At 55.9% G+C, this 18238-nt stretch overlaps 2 protein-coding genes across 2 annotated transcripts in view; one reads left to right on the top strand and one right to left on the bottom strand.

The window, feature by feature from the left end:
• The window catches only part of CACNA2D4 (calcium voltage-gated channel auxiliary subunit alpha2delta 4), a gene marked incomplete at its 5' end in the record, with an annotated part of 135071 nt that overhangs the window by 92650 nt on the left and 24183 nt on the right, over positions 1–18238 (top strand). The gene's annotated exons all lie outside the window — the stretch shown is intronic.
• Positions 1871–17683, bottom strand: LRTM2 (leucine rich repeats and transmembrane domains 2). The gene is made up of 5 exons (XM_081061400.1): positions 17195–17683; positions 10841–10985; positions 10212–10353; positions 7092–7682; positions 1871–4348 (listed from the first exon to the last, which is right to left on the bottom strand). Exons 3-5 carry the CDS (start codon positions 10276–10278, stop codon positions 3894–3896), a joined length of 1113 nt encoding a protein of 370 aa, XP_080917526.1. The 5' UTR covers positions 10279–10353; positions 10841–10985; positions 17195–17683; the 3' UTR covers positions 1871–3893.

Below are 18238 nucleotides of genomic sequence, written 5' to 3'. Positions count from 1 at the left end.
TTTGATATCATTTTTAACTCAGAGCTGGATTGGAGCTGGGAGGTGTTGCCATAGAAACTGTGTCCTGGTGCCTCTGGTTTAACGCACTGCAGACAATCCCTCTGACGCTCTGGGGCACAAAGATGTGACAGGAAAAGGATGAGGCCCTGGAGACCTTATACTTCAACCATTATTTTTGCTGATCTGCTTTTGTCATTTCCTCTCATTGGCCTGTGGCTCAGCCTTCCCTATCCTGGGACTGGGAGCTCCAGCAGGGCAGGCTGTGCGTTTGCTCTCCTGGCCGTCTCAGCCCTTGGAAACTGGTGGCACTGTGTGCATGTGAGCTCCAGCACCGGGTGAGCGTAGGGTCTGATGGGCAGGCTGCAGGTGTGGTTTTGTGCACTGAGCAAGGAGAAGAGAGTCGGACCAGCTAGAGAGGCCAGCTATGTGCCAGGCCACTGCGGGTGTAATGCCATGGGTTTGTACAGAAGGGCAGACAAATGAGAAGGGGTCATTTTCATCCCTAAGCATGTGATTTATCAACAGTTTATGCAAAGTTGCTAGAAATCTAACTCTTTCATCAAGATCTAGTTTCAATTCTCCATGCCCTCTAAGCCCTCACTGGGGAATATTGCCAAACATGACAATGGCACCATAATCTGCATGTGTCTCTAACACATGACCTGCAGTACACATGCGCCCCGGACAGAGGCACAGGCCTGCCCACGTGGGGGTGGGCCGTCAGACCTGTGTGCACTCAGGAACTGCAACTTGAATAACTCATCTATGCACTGCTCGGACCTGTGCCAGGCTTGGGAGGCCCCCTGTCCTCTGCTTCTGCAGTGGGGCTTGGGGAAGACGTGGTCCTCAGGTCTGCTATACCAGTTAGGGCTGCAGGAAAGCAAACCCCACAGTTATCACTACCTAGAAAGGGGAACAGCCCAGTGCTGCCAGGAGTCCAGCTGACCTCCAGGAATGGGGACCCTGATGGTTCACTTCTCCCTGGGGTTTGCTCCTGGCTCTCTAGGGTTTCACCCAAAGGAAGTCTCCTAGGAAGGAGAAAATTCCATCTTGGTCTCTGAAAACGAATGAACAGTCAGCCAGAAGCCAGTCCGGGCCTGGAGGTGGGTCACCTGGGTGTGGCATACCTGAGCAACCCCAGAGGGCATACTCTCTCTCCCGCCTCTCTTCTCCTGGTCTCCTGCACCCTCAGCCCTCCAGTCCCTAATCCTGATTCCCCGCCTGCTGACCCCTATAGAGAGATCATATTTGTAAGCCCCGAGTATCTTCTGTCTGTTCCAAGTATCTTCTGTCTGTCCCAAGAGGGTAAGACGTGACACGGGGCTCTTCCTTCATGTCAGCAAATGTCACCAACATCACCGAAGCTGATAAAAGCCAGTCCGCAGAGAAGACCCCTAACTGCCCTTAGGGAGTCCTCCCCTCCCTCCCATTGCACAGACGTATGCCTTTCTGCCACATTGGCCCATCTGCCCTGACTGCCAGTGTGGGTTTGCCCTTGACTGACAGCTAGGGTGGAGGAGCCCCCACAGGGAGCAGAGTAGAGCAGACAGGGCTCCACCTCCCCTTCCTCACTCCACAAGTCCCGTTGCTTCCCGGTGAGAGCAGCCTGAGGCTCACATATACTGCCATCAGGCCATCATATACTGCCATCAGGCCACCACGTGGGCGAGCTTGGCACACTCAGCTGCGGTGCCTGTTCACTCTCTCCTGGGGGTGCCCCCAGGCAAGGCCCCCACCTGTCTTAGGAGTTCTGGACATTGTGCTGACATCTGGCAGCACTTTGGGCAGCTGCTTGGGAGGCGAGGGGCAGGAAGCCACGCTCCCAGCACCCACCTACCTTCCCCACCCAAGGAAACCAGGAAGTACATAGGAAAATACAGTCTTTATTGGTCTTCTGAAACAACAAACCAGAAATATAATTTTGCCTTTAAAAATCTTCTGTCTCCGAATGAAGAGACCACCATTGACAACGCCCACCCCTCCCCCCATTCCCTTTAGGAAATCCCAAGATCTGGTTTTAGCTGGCAAACCAAAAAAAGGAAGACTTGCCTGCACCTCCGGGAGGGCACCTAGCAGCCTGTGCTGGGGCTCCCTCTGTACCCCTACTAGAGAATGACCTCAAAAGCACTCCTCCTCCTCCCACAACCCCACACCCCCACGAAGCTCCTCTATGAGTGGAAGTGTCCAGGCTTGCCCTGTCCTTCCCTGTCCTTCCTCAGACCCTCATATTTTGGCGACCTCTTCCTGGGCCACCACAGAGAGCCTGTCTTAGAGCCAGAACCCGTCCAGATACATCTCACCCCTCTGGGAGCCATGGGAAAACCAGTGTCCGGCAGAGGGAGACTAGTACTCAAACCAGGGTCAGATTCACAAGAGGGGGTGGCAGACCTAGAAAAGAAGACTGATGACCCCAAACCCTGCACAGGCCTCTTCTCACTGCCCCTTCCACAGCCTGCAAGCAGGTATCTCTGCCCCTTTGGTATCGGTTCCAGCAAAAGAGCAGACAGGACCCTTGGCCCATGCTTTGTTTTGGACCCCAGTCCAGGTACAATGAAGACATCTGGGAAGCCAGACTGAGCAGACCAAACCCTGGGAAAGGGAGCCCCACCACTGAAGCCTCTGAGCAGAGTGCCCTGCTCCTGGGTCTATTCGGGAGATGTTGGCAGGCAGTGAGCTCCAGCAAAGGCCACCGGCTTTCCCAAGATACCACCAATCACAGAGCATGGCCCAGTCCCCACCCGAGGTGACAGAGCCAGAGATGCTGAAGCTGGAGGGGTGAGAGGTACAGAGCAATGATTCTTGGGCTGCAGGCTATAGGAGTGGAATTGGTGGGTGTCCCCACAGGGCCTGGCAGTGACGCACTCAGGCAGCTCTGGGTCTTAGGAGGCACTCTCCACAGGCACTGCAGCTTCAAGGCCTCTGAGCTGGTGTCCCTGGAAAACCCAGCAGGACAGGTGTGAGAGGGTTACCATGGTGATGAGCAGGCTCACCCACTTGGCCCACTTTAGAGGATCTCAAAGGCATCCCATGTTGTCCGTTTGGTTTCTTCCCCGTGTTGACTTGAGAAGATTGGGGTAAGCAAGCAAAGGTTCTGTGGTCAGAGAGCTAGAGACCCACGGGGGAGACATGCTTCTGCTTCCCACGTTCTCATAACTTCTGTCTCCACGTGACTGTGTGTGCGCGCGCGCGCGCGTGTGTGTGTGTGTGTGTGTGTGTGTGTATGTGTGAGATTTTTTCAATCGAGGTGATTTCGCTGGTGATGCTGTGACTTTTATGTGAGACAAATTAGTGAATCCAGGAGCAGTGTGGTTGGTTGGCGTGGTCTCTAGCAGATATAGGGACATAATGGCTTCAGCCAAGGGACTGTGTTATCATCACAGCACTGTGTTTCTAAGTACTGTGTCCAGGTGACAGGTGGGTGTAATGGTACCAGCATTGGAAAGCTAGACCCAACTTTCACTGAGGGGTAGTGCAGAATGTCCTCCTGGCTTAGAAGAGCGTTGCAGAAGTGGGTTCCTGGCCCGGTGTCGCTTCCCCCAGCCCCTAAATGCAGATAAGGGGGTTGGGCGACAGGCAGGGAGAGTCAGCCAGCTGTGACCACACCCAGGGCAGGAAGGGCCATGGGAGCACTCAGTCCAGCAGCCTCCACTTGCACACAGTTCTTTCTTCCCTGTGGCCGGAAGCTGAGGGCCATCCCCCTGGTGTTCCAAAGATTTGGTGGCTCGGAGAAGAACGTCATCTGGAGACTCAGAAATCGCACTGTGGCTGGTTTGCGGGAGGGCTGGGAGGAAAGCCGAGCTGGGGACCGTGACTGAAGGGTATGCCAGCCCTGCCCGAAGCAATCCCCATGGGCTCTCCCTGCTCTTCCTGCCGGGCCAGGCGGGGCTGGGCTCTCATGCCACAGAGGAGATCTGCTTCTGCTCTTCGTGCTCCCCCTCCGGGTCCCCCATGAGGGGCTGGCGCTTCCTGAGCTCCCGGTGGTACTTGGCCATGAGGGAGGCGTAGATGCAGCCATAGGCGGCGGCCACCACCATCATGATGCAGACGACCCCGCACACAACCCCGGCGATGATCACTGTGCCGATGGCCCTGCGCACGCTCACTGGCCGGTACCTCTGCTTCTGGGGGCAGGCGGTGCTGGGCTCGGGCTCAGGCTCGGCCCCTGGCTTGGGCTTCACAGACTCCGGGCTGGCCTTGGTGCAGGGTAGCCCGGGACTATCCAGCCCAGCCGAGCTATTCTCATCCTCCAACTGGGAACAGTAGTTGAACATCTCCATGGGGACCATGCGCATGTCCTTCCCCCTCAGCTCCTTGGGGAGGGTGCAGGCAAGCTGGTCCAGGCGGCCGCCTGCATTGGGGAGAAGAAAGGAAGGGCTGACCAGGCACCCAGAAGCTGGACTCCCTCTCCCCATCCCCAGATCCCCAAAGCGGAAGGCCCAGAAGGGCTAGTTTCTGTTGGCCAGGCACTCAGTCCTGGGATCCCATGGGTTGGAGAGGAAGGAGGAGGGACAGTGGGATCTGCTGCGCCAGGTGCCGGGCCAGTGCGGCACCTCCATCACAGCGTTTACTCCGTGCACAAACCACGCGAAGTGGATACGGTCACGATTCCCATTGTACAGAGAAGCACACAACCATGTCAGTCAAGACTACTTGCTGCAGAGTCAAACTGACACACAGGGGAGACAATGGCGACATGTGGAGGTGCTAGGGAGAGGCTTGTCAGTGCAAAGACAGAGCCCAGCGCCCCCCCGCACGACAGTTCCACTTCTCCCCTTGGCCCTGAATCTGCCTGCTTACCGCCCATCTGTAAACCCAAGTACTGTCCGTGCTCAACACAGTGTATTACCCCCCAGGCCTCTTCCGCTCACAAAAAAAGAGAACAAAAGCCAAAGGCCACCACTCTTTCATGTAAGACCTTTCAGTTGCCTAAGCGTACCTGGAGTACAGACAAAATGGGTTGTACAAGATTTCCTCTTTAGAGCAATCCAATGACCCCACCAGCACTCCAACCATAGAATCGCTGAGTGCAGAAGCATGTTAGCAGGGAATCCTGAAGACCCATGAAGCCAAAGGAGGGGGGCCAGTGCTAATGGGGGGAGCAGTGCAGGCAGGGATGGGTACACAGGTACACAGCCAAGCTCCATCAAGGAGATGCAGAACACGGTTGGGCGAAAGGGCAGCTAAGGAGAAGGAGCTGCCTGAACACCGCCCCCCCCTCCCCCTGCCCTGGGAAATCAGAGCGGGATCTTGGCCCCTTTTCAGCTTCCAGTGAAATCTAGATGCAGGCAATGACTCCCTGTGAATGGACTCGACTCCTCCCACGACTTCACTGCCAGTTCCCTGTCCCAGCCCAGCTGCTGCATGCAACAGACATCAGTCTTTTCCCAGGGTGCTGAGGAAAATATCCCAGGATTTTTTTTTTTTTTGACTGAGTGCAAGGTTGGAAACTACTGTTGAAAACTTCTGAAAATATACATTCCCTTTCCACGCTGTGTTGTGCTGCGAGCTTAGTTCCTTATGACTGTATGAAAGGGCAGGGCCATTCCCTAAGGACAGCACGTTGGTTGGGGTCTGAAGACAGTTGGCCGCTAGTTTCCTGTGCCCCTGACTGCCTTCATGAAGTTAGCCAGTCTTACACCCGGCGGGCCGTGTCCAGGGCCGCCTTCGTACAGGCAGGAGCCGGGTGCTGACCGAGCAGACCTGTCTTCCTCCTCCACGGACCCGACAGGTGAACCCCGCCTATGTCATCTTGTGCAAATTACGTACGTACGTAATTGCTTATGAGTCTTAGTTTTCCTGGCTGTAAAATAAGAAGGCTAACCCAATTAGCTACATGAGAATTAAAATAGGTAATGTACATGAAAAGGTATCTGTAAACTGGGAACTATACAAATGTTCATTATTATTTCCCCACTCACAAAAAATGGGAGAAATTATCACAGTGACTAACATTTTATGGAGAGTAAAGTGTTTTGAATAACTTACACATGAGAATATCATGCAACTAATTGAGATTGTGGCTGGTATGAAACAAAAAGAGTGAGACTTTGATGAAAAGCGTTAGCATTCTTTCCAAGAGTTTTGATACTGATTGATTCACATATGCATTGAGCTTCTGCTTTATGCTGGGCACCAAACTGTGTCTTACTGAATTCACTTAATATTATGACTACTACCAGCAAATGAACAAATAAATGATAAGTTTTACAGAGGACTTACTTAATGCTAAGTACTTTTTTTTAAGACACTTTACATGCATTACCTATTTAATCCTCACAATGATTCTGAGATAGATATCGTTATTCATCCCATTTTACAGATTGAGGCCCTGCCACAGAAAAGGTAATCAACTTTCTCAAGATTACACAGTTAGTGAATGGCAGAGCCACAAATCAAACCCATATCTGGCATTTCTAGCCACTGTGCTTGCTTCTTTGCCCTCCCTTTCCACTTCATTCAATCACTTCATAGTTCATTATAGAACTTTCCTGGTTAATGAAAGGAAGAAGGGAAAGAAAGTAAAACCAAAGCCAGTTGGCTTCTTATTAAAAGCTTTGATAACAAAAGTTCTTGGGAGAGGGAGTTGAGATCATCATGAAAATGAAAATTTGGTCTTGTCGGTGGATTTAAACTGTATTCCACCCTCCCGAAACTGAGTATTTCAGAGGAACAAGGGTGGTTTTTCTTCCTTCTTTACCAAGCCGGAGAAGCCCAGAGCCATATCACGTGGGATGCAGAGAAAAATTATCCTGTGTCTTTAAGTTCCCTCATGAAATCTACGAAAGTGAGATCAAATTACAGTGAGTCAATCTGAAAGAAAAGAGAAAGGAGAATGGGAGTAGGGAGCGGGACACAGAGAAGAAAGGGCACCAGTGGAGGGGGGTTCCAGGAGAAAAGCATCACCCCGGCCTCTCTCTCCTGCTGATCATTTGGGGTTTAGGCTGGGACCCTTCTATCTGGCTAGTGGAGAAAAGGGCCACCCGTTTTCCCCCTGACCTCAGCCCTGAGTCAGTGCCCAACCTCCAGGAAATGTGTTGGGCCAGGCATGACCCTCCAAATACCTCACGCCAGGCAGGGCTGGCTGTGCTCACCTCGGTAGGAGAACCATTCCATCCAGTGCTTGAAATCACGCAGGTTACAGTCACACTCCCAGGGGTTGTCCCCAACCTGCAGCAGCTGCAGGCTTGCTAGGGGTTCAAACGTCATCCGGTCAAGGTTTTGCAGGCGGTTGGAGCGCAGTGACAGGGAGCGCAGTGCCGGGAGTCTGTCGAAAAGGCCTGGGGGCAGCTGAGCCAGGCCATTGATGGACAGGTCCAGGTGGCGGAGCAGGGGCGAGTGCTGCAGCAGATCCCTGTCCAGGGTCCTGATGCTGTTATTGCGCAGCTGCAGCTCTGTCAGATTTGTCAGGTCCCCGAAAACGGAGCCTGGCAGCTGGTCCAGGAAGTTATTGGAGAGGTCCAACCGCTGCAGGCTGGATAGGTTGGCGAAAGCCCAGCTTGGCAGGGCACTCAGCTTATTGTTCAAGAGCAAGAGGGTTCGGGTGGCAGCAGGCAGATCAGGGGGCACCGTGGTGAGGCCTAGCCCACTGCAATCCACCTCCAGGCTTTGGGTGTCACACTTACAGGAGAAGGGGCAGCCAGGGAGGGCCTCCACGGCACACAGGGCGATCCAGCAGATGATCCCTGGAGGGGTCGGGGTTGGGGGGTAGACAGACGGGTGGAAAGAAAGTGACAGGCAAGGGTTACTGCCTCCTGCCTCTGTCCCTCCGTGCTACTTCGTATCATAAAGGCCTCTTGGCTTGATCTCCTTTGGTCCAGCCACAACCAATGCACAAACATGTACTGCCCCCATAACAAGGTGACTAACAAACCCAAAGCACTTCTATATTAACGGACATCACACAGTGGCAGCAGGGCTCCTTGCCTCACAGCACATCTGGCGAGGAAATCGCTTTCATAGACTGTGACCCTGCAGAACGGCCGAGCTGAGTCCAGAGGACAAGCAATGCTGGTCCGCAAAGATGCCTCAGCTCGTGGGGCCTCCCACAGACGATCTTCTCGGGAACTTGGGTCCCACTGACACCATAGATGTTGACAAAATAAAGGACATGAGGACGTCAGAGAGACCTCTCCCATGTGCCTTTCCCAGTATCACTGCCAGGAGAAAGGTCCTCTTTCCAAAAGAAAGCGGCCGCACTGCTGCTTCCTTCGCCTCTGCTCCCCTACCCCCAACCTGGTCTAAGACATGCCATGCATGGAAGGGGAACACAAAGGGACCCTCCAATCCTGCCCCTACGACCTCCCAGTGTGTCAGATCTGCATGAGTCCTACACCCAAGATGGGGCTGGCGACGCAGTGTGAGGACCAGCGGGAGCCCAGCCCACCCAGGAGCCTGTCCAGAGAGCCCTGTGCAAATGACAAGGATGAGCTGCGCAATTCGACTTCCATGTCGAACAACACAAGCACCCGAGCCAGTGTAAATGGTGAAACTTGGGACAGGTGCCATATTTACTCTCATTCGAAGTCGTCCATGCCCATTGCCTGAGCTCCTGCTCACCCCTAAGGGCTGTAGGGTAGCATGTCTGCAGGCTGGATCCTGTAACAGCCTTCCTTCTGTGGTCCTACACTTGGCCCAGGACCCTCTGCGTAGCAAGCTCAGGGCCCAGCCTGTGGAAGGGCTGGGGGGGCCTCAGAGAACAATCACAACAGGGCAGCTGCTCGTTCCGTCGTCCAGCAGCCCTTTCTAAACGTGACTGTAAAACCCCCTTAATTGTGCTCCTGGGTATCAGAGAGGCCTGGCCACTGTGAGAGGGAACAGGGATGAGCTCCAAAGAGCTCTGCCGCACCCAGTCGGCCTCACCATGCCCAGAGGAAAGACCCCAGCTGGAGAGGCGCTGAAGATGTGCAGACTAGCTCCTGCCAGTTGGCCCCACCCAGAGAGGCAGCAGCCACCCCAGCCTGGGTGCCTGGATAGGGTGGTCTTGAGTCTGTGTCTGGGAGGTGTCCGTTGTCCGGTGTTCCAAAGGTCAGAGCTGGAAGGAACAGGGTGGGGCTGTATCCCTCCCCTGCCTGGAGGATCGATGACAGCAAAGACACACTGAAAGCTGTCACCTGAGCCTCTTTGTTCTCGAGGGGAAATGAGCACTGGTATGGCCATGGAAGGCAACTGGTGACCCTTCCTGGCCATGGAGGGGTACCTGCTGTTACCTGACACCCTGTCACTCTTCTGAGCCATCTGCCTCCAGGCCAGCCTGCTCCATACTGCCCACCACCATGCCATTTGAAAATCAACATTCTTCAGACTTCACTTTCTCCAGAAAAAAATTCAAACTATCTGGTTTCCCTCTCAAAAGGTTCCACACAACTAGAAACCACCATTCCCCCACCTCCAAGAAACTGAATGGCATAAAAGCCCTAGTGACAAGAAAACATAATCCTGTATTGCGAGGTGTTGAGTGATTCTAGAACGAGGTTGAAAGGGGATCTGAGTTGCTCAGGGATGAGCCACTCTCACATGGTGAATAATTCAAGCTGCTTGTGTTGCGAGGCAGCCGCATGACAGGCTGAGTATTTGAGGGGAGAAGTCAGGACCATTTCTTACCTCTTACCATGTGCCCCGCAAACCCGTCCTCCCTAACCTTGTCCCTTTACTTCACGGAGAGAGAATTCTCGGGGCTTCTTTCACCCTGACAACTGTGGAAACTTCCTTATGGGAAACAAACCGCCTGTTTCCTCATAGGGAGACGGAGGGTTGGACCCGATCCCTAAGGTCCTTTCCAGCCCTCCATCCCAAGAGCCCGCTAGTTGCTTCCATTTCAGAGTTGGGAAGACTGAGGCACGAGAGAAGGTTCAGGTTCACCCAGCAGATGGTCCCAGCTCAATAAGAGGGAGGCGGGCCGTTAGCACAACAGGACGCGCATAAGCTGGGACAGCTGGGGGTGGGGGTGGCCCTCCTGGGTGCAGCAACAGACCAACTTAGGGAGACAGGACCTCCTGTCATGGCCTCCATCTCCTGATCTAACCATCCAGGCCTCAGCAGCTACACTTTCTTTAGGTGCCACAGATGCCATTAGCATGGCAGGACTATAGCTGGTAATCCCTGGGTTCCCAGAGCCGGTCCCTGGGCCTCCCAGCAAGACGCGTCTTAGGCCTTCCTGCAGCCCAGATGCATTACTGGGAGCCCAGCTCGCCCTCTCCCGGGCCCGTACTCACAGGACATCCGCCTCCACTGCAGGACCAGCCCGATCCTCTGCTCAGGGCCACTGCCCAGGGCCAGCATGGTGAATGCCACAGCTCTCACGGCCCTGCACCTCTGGGGACAGGGGAGCCCCTTGGTATGTGCTACTGGTCAGTCCTGAGAGAGAGAGAGAGGGAGAGAGAGAGCGCTGAGCGGAAGCAGGCATTCGAGGCCCAGGCCCGTCCAGCCCAGGGGTTAGGGAGAGGGCCCTGGTGTCTATTTACATTCCTCATCGTTCCCTCTCCTGTACTCAGCTATGATTTCCTGGGTGGGGGAAGAAGAGGACTCAGAGGCAAAGAAGCCAGGAAACCCTCAGCCTCCCTGGGCTGCTTGGGGGTGACGTGGGGGTGCAGGCTCAGGCGTCCCAGCCTAAGGCACGTGCTGAGCTCTGGGCTGTGAGATGCAGGAATTGTCCCACAGGCTTCCCAGGTCCCTGCTCCCGGCCTCCCCTATCTCTTCTTCTTGCCTCTCTGATGTGTTGGTCTCTAAAATGTTTTCAGAGTGATATGGCCTCCTCTGTGTCTCAGATTTTCCATGTCATAAGCGGAGAAATTGAGGGACATCTCAGCTAAGTGAGCAGAGTGAGGTCACAGGTGGCTCTTACCATGGCCCCAGAGGAGGCAGAGAGCAGCCCCTCCGCAGACTGCCTGCTTCCCCTCCACCTTCGCCTGAGAGTGAGTTGCAGCACTCGTCTTCCGCCCGCCGGTCTATAATAAGACTCACCAGCTCAGGGGTTCATGCTGCAGCTGCTGCTCACACAGAAGACAGAAACACGGAGTAGAGGGTGAGATTGTGGCCCAGAAGGAGCAGGCCAGGGGTGCAGAAAGCAGGTTTCTCTTACAGAGAGGGCAGAACAGGGAGACTCAGCTTTTCAAGGGTCTCAATGACCTGATCTGCTCCAACCCAATGACTCATGAGTGGGACACTGGCCCTCTTCTGCTACCGCAGCTGGCAGGGGCCAAGGTGAGGAATGGGATGGGAGTGGGGTAGGGAGACTGCTGCCAGCCAGCCCCACCCTGCTCCCTAAGGCAGCATCCTGTCAACCACTGGCCCTGGCTGGCTCCCGGAGTTTGACTTCCTTGGTTGCCAAATTCATCCCTGGGTGATTCCTGGTTTCAGTCTCCCTCTCCCTCCTCCCACAGGCCTGGTTAATTCTGGGAGGCTGAAGAGCCAGTGGCAGAGTTAAACAGACAGCTGAGGAGGTGGCAAGAGCTCCTGGGAAGCTAGCGTGTTCAGATCTGAAATCTCCGGTAAAGCAGGGTTTCCCTCAGGCATTTAGGGTCCTACGGCAGCTCTTGGTCGCATTGCCGCTCTCCCCCTACTCCCTTGGTTACAGCTGCCTCCCAGAGAGCGGCAGAACCCACTTAGAAAACAGCAGCCCCCATAGAACCTTCAGCTGTGCTCCAGCAAGGACAGCCTGTCGGGAGGGGAGGGGCCCTGTCTCCTCTTGGCTTTGTGTTTCCTCTCCCCCTCTGCACATCAGGAGGGCTCCAGGCAGGGGCTGGCAGAGTGTCTCCACACCTGGGCATAGATGTGAGGTGTGCGGAGGAGCCCGGTCTCCGCGCTGCCTCCCGGACGGACTTCAAGGCCCAGGCCGAGGAGTGGGGGTGATGTTTAGAGTAGCTCAGGTGTTGTTCAGATCCCTGTCACGTCATTGCCTAGCTGTGCAACCTAAGCAAACACGGCGAACTCTCTGGGCCTCGGTTATCTTAGCTCTAAAAGGGATGGTGGTGATAGTTAATGAGTGGAATTTCTGTGAGGATCAATCGAATTAAGGGAGAAGAGTTAACATTTTCTATCTGTTGTACACAAATCACCTTAGAAAATCATTCAGGTGAATGAGCCCAGCGTGGACTTGAGCCCGTGACAGATGTGAGGGAACACCAGCAGGCCTGTGGGGCAGCTGTGTCCTGGCCCCACATACCCCACATCTGAGCAGACTTCTCGGTGCCTGAGCACCTGGCTGCCTTCCCGAGCCTGTGCCAGGCCTGTGGACCACCACGTGTTGCTTACACACACAGCCTTCCAGACTCACTTCTGGGGGGACACAGAGGGACCGTCACAGACAGGTCCCTCAGGAACTGACCCTCAGCACAATCTCCTACGCCAGCAAGAACCCTCATATCAAGAGCTCACAGAGCCCACACAGTATTAGGCAAGTCAGTGGCCACCCGAGTCACTGAGATAATGACCACCTTGTGCAAGGTCACACGCTAGGTCAGGGACAGAATCGCAGGCTCCTGAGCCTGTCCACTCCCCAGTGACTGTCACCCAACATGGCCTCTGTGGGGAGACATTGATGTGTGCACAGAGCAGGGCACACACAGGATCCCAGACATGTGCTTGGAGCACCCAACACAGCATGTGGTGTAGACACACACCCACAGGTAGCCATGCAGTTAGGCATGTGCTAACACACACACGCACGCACGGGTGCACACATGCGTGCCCTGCTGGCAGCCCTCTGTACCTCCTCCTCAGACCCAACATTCAGGCAGCAGAGTAAGACTCCTGGCAGTTCCTGCAAAGCCCCCCAGGCAGATGGACAGGGACACCTCCAGTCTATAGCAAACCCTCCAGGGCAGTCCCTAACCCAGGACGGGCTCTGCTCAGACCCACACAGGGCTGGGGACCCAATCCAGCCTCTGTGCCCCCCTCTGTCCGGCTTCCTGCAAGGTGGCAGATGGTAGAGAACCCCTCTCACCTGAGCCCAGGCCCTATTTCCACCTGAGCTCCTCTTTCAACGAGGCTCCCCGTTCTACCCCCCACCCTTCCCTGGCCTCTGTGTCCCCCCAGAAGTGAGCCCAGGGGCTGAGGAGCAAGCACTACTCAGTGAAGACGGCAGCGTCCAGTGAGGTGCTCATGCCTATCCCCAGCCTTGAATGTCAGGCAAGACGCCACAATGCACACCACAGGTGGCATCTTGTGAGGTGGCAGGACATTACTGAGCCTGGTATTTCTGGAGCAATGTGATGGAATAAGGCCCCAGGTCCATGGGGAGGGAGGGGTACCTGTGTTCCCTGGGGAGCTGACCCTGCCTCCTGGAGCACCAGGGAAGTGGCCCGTAGGGAGATACAGGCCTGAGCCCAGCACCTCCTAGCTCCTTGGCCTGCTGCCCACTAGCACACCTCCATTCAAAGGACCCCTTCCCACCCCACAGAAGTATCCAGCCTCATTAGGCAGGGGGTGACCTATATTAGGAAGCTTGCAGACAGCTGCTTCAGCAGGTGCTGGCTGGCTGCTGGAATAAATTAACACCATTCGCCATGGAGGGCAGTCCCCACCCAGGGTGGAGAATGGGGATGGAAAAGAGTCAGGGGTTCTGCCAAAAAGATCTCCTGCCTCCACGCCCCACAGCCTTGTGACTTTTCTGGACTTGCTTCTAATCCTCATGGGGCTTTTTGTCCCAGTCCAAGAGACAGAGATACCAGAGAGAAAGGGCAGCCCAGCAGGGACCCTGGGCCTCCTTCAATGAGTTTTGCTGGGGGAACCAGGATTAGAAGATGGGGCTGAGAATCTAAAAACAGTCAAGTGAGGGAACCCCTGAGAACCAGAAACATGGCGCTGTGTGCTCTAAGCCTTTGTTACTCAAAGTTTGGGGTTCACCTAGGAACCTCTTAGAAATGCAGAATCTCGGGCCCCAACCCCGGCCAACGGAATCAGAATGAGCCAGACAATTTGTATGCATATTTCAGTTTGAGAAGCACTGTGGTAGATCACTCCTCCCCCAGCAGACCCTGGCACCTCCCAGGAGGCCATGCTGGTCAGTCTCTGGAAGCCAGGCACCAACAGGGAGTGGCAGTGACCTGGGTAGAAGGGGGAGGATACTGACATGAGCACCTCCTTCCAGAAGTCTCTGTGTGGGGAGAAGGCATTTCCATGGCCACAAACACCTTTGTATGGTGTTCTCAGTCCTCATAGCAACTCGCTGAGGTTAGTATTATTAATATCATTTTGCAGATGGGGAAACTGAGGCACTGGAAATTAAGTAACTTCCCTCAAGTTAGGTAATAAAAAAATAAAGCTTTGGGCCCGAATGATGGTACACAATGCCCCTAACTCAGCTGCCTTTATGGGCTGCTAGGTTCATTCTGTTCTTTAGCTGCTCATGCCCAATATACAAAGGGAAAGACAAGAAAAGGGAGATACAACCTTTCGTTTGTGCAATGCTTCATGGGCGTTTCCTTATCCACTCTCTCACTAAAGCTGGGATGACAGGTGTTCTTACCCCTCCTACTGATGGAGAAGCAAGCTGTGTGCCATACTAGACTGAGATGCAAGCCAGCTCTCCCCCACAGCCACCCTCTGTCCAGAAATATCACAGATGCAGGGGGAAGCCCCAGGAGGCCAAGGTCTGGTCCAGGGAGTGGCAAGGGCTTTCTAGAAGCCCTTCTGATGGAGGGTTAGGTGCTGAGGTGAGGAGGGTGGGCTGAGAAGCTAGGGGTGGGGAGGTAGTGATGAAACAGGAGGCAGCAGTAAGAGCAGAAGGTTCCACGTGCTCCTGCTGAGCCAAGTGGGTGCAGCATCCCCTGGAGACCTGGGTGGAGGGGACTCTGCTTTCCCGGGGGTTGGGGGTGCCTCACCCTGAGCCCCCACCAGGAGCAGCCGGCCTTGCTCTCATTCCTTGCGGACGCTCAGGTTAAGATGGCGAGCAACTCTGACCTTGGGGTGCTTCTGCCCCGTGAGTGGGTTCAGACTCCAGCTAGAAACTGCCAACACACCCACCACAGGCTGGCGTCCACGCCCTTCCTCTGATGCTTCTGCATGCCCAGCCCCCTAAGGCAAGTGTCCAAGCCCCACAGCTGGTTAATGCCCATTTTGCCTCCACCGGGGTCTCTGAGCCCTGGGACGGCATGCTGGTCCTGCCGTGTGCACCCTCCCTGGTATCGCCTTTTGGTCTGGGGTCCTTGACTCAGGACATGGGTCCCCCTCAGCACCAGACTTACTGAACTAGAAGCAAAAAGAGCCATCCAGGAGGTGTTCTCTGCACCTCCTTTGCTCTGCAGGGAGGTGGAGGCCACAGGCTAATGGGAGGCACGGCTAGGATTGGGGCCACTTCTTGGGGCTGTAAGGACAGTGTCCTCCCCACCCCAGGAAGGCAGAGAAGGACCTGGACAATGGGGTGTCCCAAGCTGAGCCCTGTGTGGTGGGGGTTGTGGGGGGCTGGGCTCTCTACCTGCTGCTGCCAGCCTGGTCATTCGAGCCCTTCCTGGAAACAGGCTCGATCTTTTCCCTGTTCTTCATCCCCCCATAACACACACTGCCCGGGTAGCACAGAAGCAGGCTTTTGAAAACCTCTCTTTTGGTACCTGGAACAGACAAACCCTCCTGATTCATTTTAAAACGCATGCCCCATTTTCAGCCCCGCACTTCCTGCACTGGTTTCCTCATCAAACATTCCCAGTCTCAAACAGACCCTAAGGAACTCAAGACAGGAAAGCCCCAAGTCACCTCTCATGGGAACCACTCTCCCACCTGAATGGGCTACGCGATCATGGCGGCCGTGGATGGGGTCCCAGGGCTGGGCTGGAGGCCGAAGGGGGAGGCCCCGAGAGGGGAGAGGCTGCTCTGTTCACACTCCTTCCCCTCTGCCCAGCCCACAGCTCCCCAGGTACCCTAACATTACAGAAACTCCCCTGCCTCCTCCCAAGCTGCCCACTAAACCCAAAGCAGCCCCAACCCAGCACCTTCCAACATGCCTGGCCTGGGAAATGGAACAGGGTTTGCTCGTCTGGGCCCCAGACACAGCTTTTAGTCAAATCCCAAGGAAACCAGATCGGTTGCTTCAGAAGCCGCCCTCCTTCTCCTGCCACCCCCAGCTGGCTTTCCTGGCCTCCCTCCTTGGCAGTGCCAGAGACTGTGCCGGTGGGAGGTGGGGTGGGAAGAGCAGGAAGCGGCGGGTTTCCCTCCAGGCTGGACTTCCCCCACCCAGCGCCACGTGCTCAGCTGGCCTCCCCTCCCCCAGCTGGTAGTTCTCTAAGCTGCAGAGTGTCGATCTGAGTCACAGAGAGGCGATGCCCAACATGCCCTGACAGCCAGGCACCAGCCTCACCACCATCACCCCCAGAAATGCTGACCACACAGCTCGGGGACAAGGCAAAGCAACTGACTGGAACTGAGCCGGGAGGTCAGGGTTCCTGGTCAGACCCCCTCAGCACTGTCAGAATGGCCTCAGGACTGCTGGGAACGGCTGTCCTGCTCTGACTCAGGGTGTCCGTGCCACGAGGCATGGGTCTAGAAGCAGGTAGGCGTGGCCTGCCTGTAGATCGCCCAATCTGCCCACGCTGAGTCCACGACACCCACTGCGTCTCAGGTGGGCCAGGAGCAAGGCCTTGGGCTCACCAAGGAAGCTGCAAGGCGCTTCTCCCTGGTCCACGCCCAGCCACGCCCCCACTAGCGCAGTTTCCCCCACAGCAATGTGGACCCATGTCCAGCCCAGAAGGGTTCCTCTGCCGCCGTGTCCAAGGACGGCTGCCTGAGGCCACCACCCCACACTGAGGGCAAGGACCCTGAGGTCTGTACCCAGGCCTCCGCCTGCCCCAGCCACGCTCTGCCAGCCCTGTCACCACCATCTCCTTTCCCAAGCACACAGGTTCCTCAGGCTGAGCGAGCCGGGCATGCAGACGGCCGGCACAGGGCTCCTGTTTGGCTGTCTCCATGCCGCAGGGATGGTTTCTATGCCACACAGGCCTGTCACCTGGCACTGGCACTGGCCTCCTCCCCCCTGTCCTTCCCTGGCTTCCCCATCTTAGCAGAATCCTAGCTCACAGCTCCAACATGGTGAGGTCAGAGTTCCCGTGCCCTGTGTCTTTGGGCTGCCCAGATGTCCCGACCTGAGCACTTCCCTGACCCTCAGTCAGGAGCAGAGCTGCTATTTGTGCAGGGCAATGGGACCCAGTCCCCAGCCACCCTGCCCCCTGCCAACCCCTCATCTCTTCCCACCACGCACAGCACTCACCTTTTTTCACCCTGACCTCGAGCTCCTTAAATCAAGTAGCTCTGAGCCATCCAGTGAGTCCCTCCTGGGATTCCTGGAGAAATCCAGACAGCACTGGCAAGCAGAGCACAGTGGGCACTGTCCGTCCCCAGGGCAGCGGGAGCGGGGACCTGGCACGCAGCAGACAGCACCGGGGAGCAGGAATGCCGCCGCCGCCACCGCCAAGGGGATGGGGCTGCTGGGTCAATAACAAACTGAGAAGGGAAGAGGGAGGGACAGAGGGAGACGGAGAGGAGAGGGGAAAGAAGGGGAGAGGAGGAGAGAGCACGCGTGTGCGCGCGAGCAAAGAGACGGAGCAATGGAGTGACAGCTGGGGGTACATCTGTGATGACAGCGACAGTAACACACACAGGGGAAGCGCGCACACAGGCGCACACACACCGAGGCGCTCACGGCCGGGGAGGGCAGCGCTCACCCTTGAAATGCTCACATTTCAGTGGAAAAAAAAGGGCCTATAGATTCATTGCTCCCAACTCCAGGGAGGAGGAACGCGGTTTTACCAGGCACCTCCATCTTCCTTCCCCCAGGCTCCTCCAGGCTCTCCCGCCTCTGGCCGCGCCCCTCCTCAGCCTCTCTCCCCTCTCTACCTTTCCCTTTGGGGAAACAGGGGCCGGAGCCAGCTGGCAGAGAAGCCCCCTGGGAAGCTGGGTCAGTCTCCTGCTCAGAGACATGCAGGGAGGCATCTTCCCTCCCGCCTGTGCAGAAGGAAAACCTAAATCCCTCTCTCAGTCAAAGGGGGATTTATTTCAGGGTAGTTGGAGGGGCTCATAGGGGGCTCATCTGCCTGCCAGCCCTCCAAAGGAGCCTGAGCCTCACAGAGAAAGTCACTTAGTTACGCAGAGGTCACTGAGTCTCAGGGGCCACAGACCCAGGCTACTTAAGGGAGCAAAATGCAGGGTCCTGCCTCAGGACCTGCTGGCGTTGGTGGGAAGGTTGTCTGTGGTGCCCTGGGGGCGCCCTCCAAGCACCAGGGCAAATGCAGCCCCTGCCTCTCCAGGCTTGGCT

Source organism: Rhinolophus hipposideros (genome assembly GCF_964194185.1).
Source record: "Rhinolophus hipposideros genome assembly, chromosome: 9".
NCBI classification, from domain to species: domain Eukaryota; kingdom Metazoa; phylum Chordata; class Mammalia; order Chiroptera; family Rhinolophidae; genus Rhinolophus; species Rhinolophus hipposideros.
Note: the sequence above shows the minus strand (reverse complement) of the source record. Positions and strands in the feature narration are given on the sequence as shown.